Here is a 12,517-nt window from a genome sequence, read left to right on the forward strand (position 1 = left end):
AATGCCAAATTTTGAAAATCGATGCCAAAAATGACTCTATCATGACATATATAAGCTAGCGTAATATGGCACCTATGTGTTATAGAAAGCTGACTGTTTTATTTAAAACGTAATTAAGCTTTTTAAAACTGAGTACGAACTATAAAGTGGCACCTTGCTAAATTTCTTCAGTAGGAAATGAACTCGAGAATATATCATACAAATTTTCCTACTTTTATTTAACTTACATTTTGCCATTCGTATTTCTTACGACGAACAGTATCAAATTCCTATCAAATACGAACAATCATTCACCTCTCAGTTTCATCTTTTCCTTACTTATTTCAATCAGTTTTAAATATTGTATGCTACCTTATGATAACATGATTTTAATAACTTTTTAAATTTGTTTGCTGGGCATTACCGTAATTTACCAATTATGGATTCGGTAATTTCCGCTAAAAAACGAAGTTTACCGAATGATCTCATCATTCATAAATCTCATCATACATCAATCTCATCATACAACAAAAAACGTATAATGTTGTGAACACTAATATAATGTTGTGAGCACTTAATATAATGTTGTGAGCACTTAATATAATGTTGTGAGCACTTAATATAATGTTGTGAGCACTTCATATAATGTTGTGAACACTGCATATAATGCTGTGAGCACTGCATATAATGCTGTGATCACTTCATATAATGTTGTGAGCACTAAATATAATGCTGTGATCACTTCATATAATGCTGTGAACACTGCGTAAAATGATGATTATTAACATAAGGCAGTCGTGGCGTTCCATATATTATGGTATACAAATGTCCGCTGTCCATCTGTCTGTCCAGCGTAAAAATGTCGCGCTGTAACTTGAGAAAGACTTGTCCAAATTTTAGAGTTGAGTATTTCTTTAAAAAGTGGGAGGTTTTTTTTACATGTCGCACCATATCTCAAAAACGATTTATGATTATTGCTTTAAACTTTACACATGTCTTTGTTATATTAATCTAAAGATCTGTATACTTCTTGGTGATGATTCAAAATTTCATTTTTGAGTTATTGTGTATTTTGTAAAAAAGGGGAAGGTTTTTTTTACATCTTGTGCCGTATCTCAAAAACAATTTATGATTATTGCTTAAAACTTTACACACTTTATTGTTATATTAATCTAAAGATCTGTATACTTTTTGGTGATGATTCAAAACTTTATTTTGGAGTTATTGAGTATTTTGTTAAACAGGGGAGTTTTTTTTTACATGTCGCACCTCATCTCCAAAATAATTTATGATTATTGCTTAAAACTTTACACACTTCTTTGTTATATTAATCTAAAGGACGGGGACGATAAATGGCTGGCCCGTGTTAAGAGAGAGACACATCTCTTGCACGTTAAAGACACCCTTGTAGATTTCGAAAAAGAGTAGGCTAATGCCGCTACAAGGCAGCACTCGCACCCGCAAAGTGGAAAGGGATTAATATAAGTTGCAAAACTTGTTTCCCAATCCACTATAAATAAATATGTTTAAACTAAACTAAACTAAAGATCTGTATACTTTTTGGTTTTGATTCAAAATTTTATTTTAGTGATATTTAGTTTTTTGTAAAAAAGAAAACAGGGTTGGGGGTTTCACATGTCCCGCCGTGTCTCAAAAACAATATATGGTCATTGCTTAAAACTTTCTCAGAAACTATTTATGATTATTGCATAAAACTTCCACACAAGACGTCGGTTTTATCTTGCGCTCATGGCGCAACTGTTTATTTATTATAGGCCAAGTTTTCAAGTTGGTCAAAATCATGGTCCCAAATTAAACTTTGTTTATAGAGGCGGACCCCCCTTTTTTGGAAAAAAATTGGTTGCTTTTTTAAGGAATCACTGAAGTTAGGTCGGTCAGTGGGCCCCCACTTATGAAAATTTGTAGATCCGCCACTGGTTTAATATCAACAAAAATTGAAACCTTGGGGTTCTTTGATATGCTGAATCTCAACATGTATTTAGATTTTTGATAATAGGCTCAGTTTTCAAGTTGGTCCAAATTGAGGTCCAAAATTAAACTTTTTTTTTGTTTGATTTCAACAAAAATTGTATATAGGGGTTCCTCGATATATGATTAATCTAACCATGTATTTTGATGTTTGGGCCCGGCTATCAAATTGGTCCACATTGAGGTCTAAAGGGTCCAAAATTGAACTTTATTTGATTTCATAAAAAAATTGAATTCTTGGGGTTCTTTGATATGCTGAATCTAACCATGTATTTAGATGTTGGATATTGGACCTTAATAGGTAATTTAAAATTTGAAGTTTTTACACGACCGCAAATTTTGAAAAAAAAATTGTCGTATATTGCCACTGGATATTGCTATCACGTTGGCGTCGTCGTCGTCCGAATACTTTTAGTTTTCGCACTCTAACTTTAGTAAAAGTGAATAGAAATCTTTGAAATTTTACCACAAGGTTTATGACCACAAAAAGAAGGTTGATATTGATTTTGGGAGTTTAATTCCCAACATTTTAGGAATTAGGAGCCAAAAAGAGCCGTAATAAGCATTTTCTTGGTTTTCGCACTATAACTTTAGTTTAAGTTAATAGAAATCTATGAAATTTTGACACAAGGTTTATGACCACAAAAGAAATGTTTGGATTGATTTTGGGAGTTTTGGTTTGAACAGTTTAGGAATTAGGGGCCAAAAAAGGGCCCAAATAAGCATTATTCTTGGTTTTCGCACAATAACTTTAGTTTAAGTAAATAGAAATCAATGAAATTTAAACAAAATGTTTATGACCACAAAAGGAAGGTTGGTATTGATTTTGGGAGTTTAGGTCCCAACAGTTTAGGAATGAGGGGCCAAAAAGGGACCCAAATAAGCATTTTTCTTGGTTTTCGCACCATAACGTTAGTATAAGTAAATAGAAATCTATGAAATTTAAACACAAGGTTTATGACCATAAAAGGAAGGTTGGTATTGATTTTGGGAGCTTTGGTCCCAACAAAATAAGGGGCCCAAAGGGTCCAAAATTTAACTTTGTTTGATTTCATCAAAATTGAATAATTGGTGTTCTTTGATATGCCGAATCTAACTGTGTATGTAGATTCTTAACTTTTGGTCCAGTTTTCAAATTGGTCTACATTAAGGTCCAAAGGGTCCAAAATTAAACTTTGTTTGATTTCATTAAAAAATGAATAAATGGGGTTCTTTGATATGCCAAATCTAACTGTGTATGTAGATTCTTCATTTTTGGTCCTGTTTTCAAATTGGTCTACATTAAAGTCCAAAGGGTCCAAAATTAAACTTAGTTTGATTTTAACAAAAATTGAAATCTTGGGGTTGTTTGATATGCTGAATCCAAACATGTACTTAGATTTTTGATTATGAGCCCAGTTTTCAAGTTGGTCCAAATCAGGATCTAAAATTATTATATTAAGTATTGTGCAATAGCAAGTCTTTTCAATTGCACAGTATTGCGCAATGGCAAAAAATATCTAATTGCACAATATTGTGAAAATCAATTTTTTTTTTAATTAGAGTTATCTTTCTTTGTCCAGAATAGTAAGCAAGAAATATCTTATTGCACAATATTGTGCAATAGCAAGAATTTTTTTTAATTGGAGTTATCTTTCTTTGTCCAGAATCAACTTAAATCTTTGTTATATACAATATACGATGTATATTCACTTTTTACCACCAACTGATAAATTAAAATAATCTTTACCATTCAATGATAACAAGCAGTTTTTTTTACATCTTAATATTTTATGGTGTATTTAAATGAGTAGTTATTGTTGCAAACTCCATTAGAAATTTTAATTGAGATTAGTTTTGGAATAAGGGAAAGGGGGATGTGATTAAAAAAATTGGGTTCAATTTTTCTCATTATAAATTTCATAAATAAAAGAAAATTTCTTCAAACATTTTTTTGAGAGGATTAATATTCAACAGCATAGTGAATTGCTCTAAGAGAAAACAAAAATTTTAAGTTCATTAGAACACATTCATTCTGTGTCAGAAACTCATGCTGTGTCAACTATTTAATCACAATCCAAATTTAGAGCTGAATCCAGCTTGAATGTTGTGTCCATACTTGCCCCAATCGTTCAGGGTTCAACCTCTGCGGTCGTATAAAGCTACGCCCTGCGCGTTAAGTTATAGTTCTTAGACCACATTCATTATGTGTCAGAAACCTATGTTGTTCAACAATTTAATCACAATCCAAATTCAGAGCTGTATCAAGCTTGAATGTTGTGTTCATACTTGCCCCATTGTTCAGGATTCGAACTCTGCTGTCGTATAAAGCTGCGCCCTGCGGAGCATCTGGTTTTTACATGGCTGTGGTAACAACGATAGTTGTTTTTTGTAAAATGCGCCAGACAGAAGTTAAAGGTAGCTGGATAAAGAAAGAATAAAAAGTTCCACTATTAAAACAAATAACAAAAATGTAAGAGGTTGAGTAGAAACCTGTGTCTCAACTGCTAAAAATTCTGTATTTTGTTCATGAATAAGCTTCTGTCCTAACCATATAAATTCCATAGATGTGTGACAAAGTTAACGATGACTGAAAAACCTTAAATCTCATACTGTATCTACTTGTTATATGTAGGAACAAAACTGTATTCTTTTATAAGTAAAATACGGAAAATTGAAATAAATATTTTCAACATTTTGCCCTGCAGAATACTGCATTTCTGTCGTATTAACCTTCTGTCTAAAATCCCATGAAGGTTTGACAAAGTTATTGACATCTAAAAAAAAATAACCACAGGCTGAACCTAAATATTTAATCCACCTTGGACGGAATATGTTCGCTCGAAAAAAAAGGCAGCAAGAAATCTGATAGAACAAAATTTCACAATAGAAACGGCACACTTATGTGAATGGAATGGTATCAAAATTGTACAAGAGTGGTTACATTTACAGGAGATGAAAATAGTGTAACTGTTGAGAGCGATAATTGGAAAATAAATGTTACATCTATAACATTTAAATGGCAAAACAAGACTGAGGACCATATACTGTACATAGGTTTGCACCAAATTACAATGCAGATTACAAAATCATATCCAATCTGAACACTGGGGTAAAAAAAACCTGGATCATGCCATCACCTACAAAAATCCCTGATGTTTTAATTACATAATAATAAAACAAGATAAAGTATCTCATCCCCATGGTCAGATTTGCCTTAATTACACAATATGAATGGCTATGTTCAATTTGAATAGTTTATTACTCTTACCGTTTTTAAAATAAAATATTTTTTACTGAGCAAAACCCGAATACACTTAATAAAAATATTCACATGTTTGCCAGGAGTACGGAAACATCACAGGCACTTGTCTCAGAAAAAAAAATCCTATATACCTTATTGTTATAATAAGGTATATAGGAATTTTTTTTCTGAGACAAGTGCCTGTGGGAAACATGTGTTTAGCTGAATTGTTAAAGAATTAACTGTTTGTTGAATTATCAAAGTGTCCCATTGATTTTGTTTGTTTCCGAAATTCATCCATAAATAATATGTTCAAAGTATAAAGCCGAATGGTTGCATATACTTTTTCGGTATGTTTATTTGACCTAGCTATTCAATACGTTAGATCCCCTAATTCAAACAAAATGTTCTCCAAAACTGACACCTTCAAGATGCCTGATTTCTTGATGGGTCATCATCTTCGTTTCGTTTGGAGGTAAGTTATAAACAAGTAATTTTGTTCTCATGGAAAACAATGGAGTTTCTCTTCTTGACGGCTTGTTCCTTTACTCATATGAGGTAGAATTATTCCAAGACCTTCTAAAGGAGAATAAGAAAATGCCAGCAGTATCCTTAACTATTCTAAGTTATGTGACTATGTTGAACATCTATATATCCAATCGAAATTTAAAATAAAGGACACAACAGACAAAGTTAAGTCCGCTGCTTCATATCTTGACTTGCAACTAGAAATTGACAATTAAATGTCAGTTGAACCAACATTTGGTACGAAGGAGATGATTTCAGCTTCCCAATTGTTCTTCGACTTAAGAGTTTGAATAGTCCTTTACTTTCTCCTACATCTGTTTTAGCGAATAACAAATTGGTTATAATATTGATCACTATGATTTGGACATTTGCAAAAATGATTTTAATATTGCAATAGTATATAGTATTGTCTGTTGGTTTGTCTTTATGGCTTGTCTTTGTCTGTTGGTTTGTCTTTGTCTTTATGGCTTGTCTTTGTCTGTTGGTTTGTCTTTGTCTGTTGGTTTGTCTTTGTATGTTGGTTTGTCTTTGTCTGTTGGTTTGTCTTTGTCTGTTGGTTTGTCTTTGTATGTTGATTTGTCTTTGTCTGTTGGTTTGTCTTTGTCTGTTGGTTTGTCTTTGTCTGTTGGTTTGTCTTTGTCTATTGGTTTGTCTTTGTCTGTTGATTTGTCTTTGTATGTTGCTTTGTCTTTGTCTATTGGTTTGTCTTTGTATGTTGGTTTGTCTTTGTCTGTTGGTTTGTCTTTGTCTGTTGGTTTGTCTTTGTGGATTATCATTGTTTGTTGGTTTGTCTTTGTGGCTTGTCTTTGTCTATTGGTTGTCTTTGTGGCTTGTATTTATCTGTTGGTTTGTCTTTTTGGCTTGTCTTTGTCTGTTGGTTTGTCTTTTTGGTTTGTCTTTGTGGCTTGTCTTTGTCTGTTGGTTTGTCTTTGTGGCTTGTCTTTGTCTGTTGGTTTGTCTTTATGGCTTGTCTTTGTCTATTGGTTTGTCTTTGTATGTTGGTTTGTCTTTGTGGCTTGTCTTTGTATGTTGGTTTGTCTTTGTCTATTGGTTTGTCTTAGTGGATTATCTTTGTTTGTTGGTTTGTCTTTGTGGCTTGTCTTTGTCTATTGGTTTGTCTTTTTGGTTAGTCTTTGTGGCTTGTCTTTGTCTGTTGGTTTGTCTTTGTGGCTTGTCTTTGTCTGTTTGTTTGTTTTTGTCTGTTGGTTTGTCTTTGTTTATTGGTTTGTCTTTTGGGTTTGTCTTTGTCTGTTGGTTTGTCTTTGTCTGTTGATTTGTCTTTGTATGTTGGTTTGTCTTTGTGGCATGTCTTTGTCTATTGGTTTGTCTTTTTGATTTGTCTTTGTTGCTTGTCTTTGTCTATTGGTTTGTCTTTTTGGTTTGTCTTTGTGGCTTGTATTTATCTGTTGGTTTGTCTTTGTGGCTTGTCTTTGTCTGTTGGTTTGTCTTTTTGGTTTGTCTTTGTGGCTTGTCTTTGACTGTTGGTTTGTCTTTGTGGCTTGTCTTTGTCTTTTGGTTTGTCTTTATGGCTTGTCTTTGTCTGTTGGTTTGTCTTTATGGCTTGTCTTTGTGGCTTGTCTTTGTATGTTGGTTTGTCTTTTTGGTTTGTCTTTGTGGCTTGTCTTTGTCTGTTGGTTTGTCTTTGTCTATTGGTTTGTCTTTGTCTATTGGTTTGTCTTTGTCTATTGGTTTGTCTTTGTGGATTATCTTTGTTTGTTGGTTTGTCTTTGTGGCTTGTCTTTGTCTGTTGGTTTGTCTTTTTGGTTAGTCTTTGTATCTTGTCTTTGTCTGTTGGTTTGTCTTTGTGGCTTGTCTTTGTTTGTTTTTGTCTGTTGGTTTGTCTTTTGGGTTTGTCTTTGTCTGTTGGTTTGTCTTTTGGGTTTGTCTTTGTCTGTTGGTTTGTCTTTTCGGTTTGTCTTTGTATGTTGGTTTGTCTTTGTGGCATGTCTTTGTCTAGTGGTTTGTCTTTTTGGTTTGTCTTTGTCTATTCGTTTGTCTTTTTGGTTTGTCTTTGTGGCTTGTATTTATCTGTTGGTTTATTTGTGGCTTGTCTTTGTCTGTTGGTTTGTCTTTGTGGCTTGTCTTTGTCTATTGGTTTGTCTTTTTGGTTTGTCTTTGTGGCTTGTATTTATCTGTTGGTTTGTCTTTGTGGTTTGTGTTTGTTGCTTGTCTTTGACTGTTGGTTTGTCTTTGTGGCTTGTCTTTGTCTGTTGGTTTGTCTTTGTGGCTTGTCTTTGTCTGTTGGTTTGTCTTTGTGGCTTGTCTTTGTCTGTTGGTTTGTCTTTATGGTTTGTCTTTGTCTTTATGGCTTGTCTTTGTCTGTTGGTTTGTCTTTGTCTGTTGATTTGTCTTTACGGCTTGTCTTTCTTCTTCTTTAGGTTTCTAGCGATCCTTCAATTATTGAAGATTATTCGCCGGGCGTCGACTATAAAATTTATAATTTACACTAATTTAGCAACAAAAAATCAAAAATAACAAAATCAAAAAAAATCAACATAACGTATGTACATTTGAAAAAATAAATTGTGATAAAACTATATACATTTGATAACAGAATAGTTAGGGATAGAATATGGGGATGAGAGCAGATTCTGAGATCATACTCTTGAATCCCTCTACTGTACTGCATGATACTATTTGTTGTGGCAGATGATTCCAACTTATAACTGTTCGTGGATAAAATGAATATTTATAACTGTCTTTAGATGTTTGTATTTGTCTAAATGAGTGTGGATTGCTATGTCTGGTTCTATTGTCAAGTGGGATCAAAAGATTATGTGTAGGAACTGCAACAATTTCATGAATAATTTTGTAAAAGAAAACAAGTCTGTATCGTAAACGCCTAATTTCGAGTGGGTACCAATTTAGGTCTGTCATCATTTCAGTAACTGAGCTGGTGTTATGGAAGCGGTTGCATGAGAAGCGTGCTGCTCTTCTCTGAACTTTTTCAATTTGTAGAGTTTGTTGTTTTTGATGTGGGTCCCAAATTGTTGAGCAGTACTCTAATTTTGGTCGGACAAGAGCTTTATATGCATGAGCTTTAACTTTCGGTGATGCTATTTTTAGGTTTCTACGAATAAATCCAAGGGACTGGTTTGCTTTTGATGTCATGTTATCTATATGTTTGTCCCATTTTAAATTTGATTGAAGAGTTAGGCCTAAATATTTTGTAGAGTCAACTTTTTCTAAAGAGTGATTGTGTAATTTATAGGTAAAGTCTAAAGGTTTGCGTTTTTTAGTTACACTGAGAATGTTGCACTTATCAGGGTGAAAATGCATGAGCCAGTTCTGCTCCCACCTGCCAGCCGCTTCTAAGTCAGACTGTAATTTAAGTGTGTCATCTGGTTTTTTAATTTCCCTATAAATAATGCTGTCATCTGCAAACAATCTTAATGTACTATGTTCAATATATTCTGCCAAATCATTAATGAAGATTAAAAATAAAATTGGACCAATCACTGTGCCTTGAGGTACCCCAGATGTTACAGGAATTTTATTTGATGTTTCACCTTCAAGTACTACTGTCTGTGTTCTGTTTGTTAAGAAATCTTGAATCCAATAATATGCATTACAATTTATACCATAGAAACCAATTTTATACATGAGGTGGTGGTGTGAAACTTTATCAAATGCTTTTGAAAAATCCATTATTATGATGTCTATTTGGATGTTTTTATTATTTGAATTTGCAAGATCTTGAATAAATGATATTAGCTGAGTTTCACAGGAGCGGGAGGATCGAAAACCATGTTGTAAGTCATATAGTATTTTATTTTTTTCCAGATGTTTCATAATGCTACTCGCTACAACATGTTCTAATAGTTTGCAGCAGATGCAAGTCCATGATATTGGGCGATAGTTTATAGGATCGTGTTTGTCGCCTTTTTTGAATGCTGGACATACACTTGCGTGACGCCAGTCATCTGGGATCTTTCCAGAGTTCAGTGATGATTGAAATATGATTGATAAGATGGGAGAGATAGATGATTTACACTCTTTTAAAATTTTACCACGGATGAGATCAGGCCCACCAGCTTTGTTGATGTTGATATTATTTAGGAGTTTTTCTTTGTGGCTTGTCTTTGTATGTTGGTTTGTCTTTGTCATGTCAATTGGTTTGTCTTTGTATGTTGGTTTGTCTTTGTCTATTGGTTTGTCTTTGTCTATTGGTTTGTCTTTGTATGTTGGTTTGTCTTTGTCTATTGGTTTGTCTTTGTATGTTGGTTTGTCTTTGTCTATTGGTTTGTCTTTGTATGTTGGTTTGTCTTTGTCAATTGGTTTGTCTTTGTATGTTGGTTTGTCTTTGTCTATTGGTTTGTCTTTGTGGATTATCTTTGTTTGTTGGTTTGTCTTTGTCTGTTGGTTTGTCTTTGTGGATTATCTTTGTTTGTTGGTTTGTCTTTGTGGCTTATCTTTGTTGGTTTGTCTTTATGGCTTGTCTTTGTGGCTTATCTTTGTTGGTTTGTCTTAATGGCTTGTCTTTGTGGCTTATCTTTGTTGGTTTGTCTTTATGGCTTGTTTTTGTCTTTATGGCTTGTCTTTGTCTGTTGGTTTGTCTTTTTCTGTTGGTTTGTTTTTATGGCTTGTCTTCGTCTGTTGGTTTGTCTTTGTGTATTGTCTTTGTTTGTTGGTTTGTCTTTGTGGCTTATCTTTGTTGGTTTGTCTTTATGGCTTGTCTTTGTGGCTTATCTTTGTTGGTTTGTCTTTATGGTTTGTCTTTGTGGATTATCTTTGTTTGTTGGTTTGTCTTTGTCTGTTGGTTTGTCTTTGTGGATTATCTTTGTTTATTGGTTTGTCTTTGTGGCTTATCTTTGTTGGTTTGTCTTTATGGCTTGTTTTTGTCTTTATGGCTTGTCTTTGTCTGTTGGTTTGTCTTTTTCTGTTGGTTTGTTTTTATGGCTTGTCTTCGTCTGTTGGTTTGTCTTTGTGGATTGTCTTTGTTTGTTGGTTTGTCTTTGTGGCTTATCTTTGTTGGTTTGTCTTTATGGCTTGTTTTTGTGGCTTATCTTTGTTGGTTTGTCTTTATGGCTTGTCTTTGTGGCTTATCTTTGTTGGTTTGTCTTTATGGCTTGTCTTTGTCTTTATGGCTTGTCTTTGTCTTTGTGGCTTGTCTTTGTCTGTTGGTTTGTCTTTATGGTTTGTCTTTGTGTGTTGGTTTGTCTTTGTCTGTTGGTTTGTCTTTATTGGCTTGTCTTTGTGGCTTATCTTTGTTGGCTTGTCTTTGTGGCTTATCTTTGTTGGTTTGTCTTTGTGGCTTATCTTTGTTGGTTTGTCTTTATGGCTTGTCTTTGTGGCTTATCTTTGTTGGTTTGTCTTTATGGCTTGTCAGGGCTGTTGGTTTGTTTTTGTCTGTTGGTTTGTTTTTGTCTGTTGGTTTGTTTTTGTCTGTTGGTTTGTTTTTGTCTGTTGGTTTGTCTTTTTCTGTTGGTTTGTTTTTGTGGATTGTCTTTGTCTGTTGGTTTTTCTTTGTGGCTTGTCTTTGTCTGTTGATTTGTCTTTGTGGCATGTCTTAGTCTGTTGTTTGTGTTTGTCTGTTGATTTGTCTTTGTGGCATGTCTTAGTCTGTTGTTTGTGTTTGTCTGTTGATTAGTCTTTGTCTGTTGGTTTGTCTTTGTGGATTATCTTTGTATGTTGGTTTGTCTTTGTCTATTGGTTTGTTTTTGTCTGTTGGTTTGTCTTTGTCTGTTGGTTTGTCTTTGTGGTATGTCTTCGTCTGTTGTTTGTGTTTGTCTGTTAGTTTGTCTTTATGGCTTGTCTTTGTCTGTTGGTTTGTCTTTGTCTATTGGTTTGTCTTTGTCTGTTGGTTTGTCTTTGTCTGTTGGTTTGTCTTTGTCTATTGGTTTTTCTTTGTGGCTTGTCTTTGTCTGTTGGTTTGTCTTTGTGGCTTGTCTTTGTCTGTTGGTTTGTCTTTGTGGCTTATCTTTGTCTGTTGGTTTGTCTTTGTAGCATGTCTTCGTCTGTTGTTTGTGTTTGTATGTTGATTAGTCTTTGTCTGTTGGTTTGTCTTTGTGGATTATCTTTGTATGTTGATTAGTCTTTGTCTGTTGGTTTGTCTTTGTGGATTATCTTTGTATGTTGGTTTGTCTTTGTCTATTGGTTTGTTTTTGTCTGTTGGTTTGTCTTTGTTTGTTGGTTTGTCTTTGTGGCATGTCTTCGTCTGTTGTTTGTGTTTGTCTGTCGGTTTGTCTTTATGGCTTGTCTTTGTCTGTTGGTTTGTCTTTATGGCTTGTCTTTGTCTGTTGGTTTGTCTTTGTCTATTGGTTTGTCTTTGTCTGTTGGTTTGTCTTTGTCTGTTGGTTTGTCTTTATGGCTTGTCTTTGTCTGTTGGTTTGTCTTTGTCTATTGGTTTGTCTTTGTCTGTTGGTTTGTCTTTGTCTGTTGGTTTGTTTTTGTCTATTGGTTTGTCTTTGTGGCTTGTCTTTGTCTGTTGGTTTGTCTGTGTGGCTTGTCTTTGTCTGTTGGTTTGTCTTTGTGGCTTGTCTTTGTCTGTTGGTTTGTCTTTGTCTGTTGGTTTGTCTTTGTGAATTATCTTTGTTTGTTGGTTTGTCTTTGTGGCTTATCTTTGTTGGTTTGTCTTTATGGCTTGTCTTTGTGGCTTATCTTTGTTGGTTTGTCTTTATGGCTTGTCTTTGTCTGTTGGTTTGTCTTTGTCTGTTGGTTTGTCTTTGTCTGTTGGTTTGTCTTTATGGCTTGTCTTTGTGGCTTATCTTTGTTGGCTTGTCTTTGTGGCTTATCTTTGTTGGTTTGTCTTTATGGCTTGTCTTTGTGGCTTATCTTTGTTGGTTTGTCTTTGTGGCT

At 34.1% G+C, this 12,517-nt stretch overlaps 1 protein-coding gene across 1 annotated transcript; it reads right to left on the reverse strand.

The window, feature by feature from the left end:
* Nucleotides 1-5,884: 5,884 nt before the first annotated feature.
* On the reverse strand, nt 5,885-7,664 carry LOC134712561 (ribonuclease 3-like). Its single transcript, XM_063574296.1, has 3 exons — nt 7,199-7,664; nt 7,069-7,142; nt 5,885-6,529 (listed from the first exon to the last, which is right to left on the reverse strand). Exons 1-3 carry the CDS (start codon nt 7,662-7,664, stop codon nt 5,885-5,887), a joined length of 1,185 nt encoding a protein of 394 aa, XP_063430366.1.
* Nucleotides 7,665-12,517: the final 4,853 nt, after the last annotated feature.

The sequence above is a fragment of the Mytilus trossulus genome, chromosome 1 (genome assembly GCF_036588685.1).
Source record: "Mytilus trossulus isolate FHL-02 chromosome 1, PNRI_Mtr1.1.1.hap1, whole genome shotgun sequence".
Lineage (NCBI taxonomy): Eukaryota > Metazoa > Mollusca > Bivalvia > Mytilida > Mytilidae > Mytilus > Mytilus trossulus.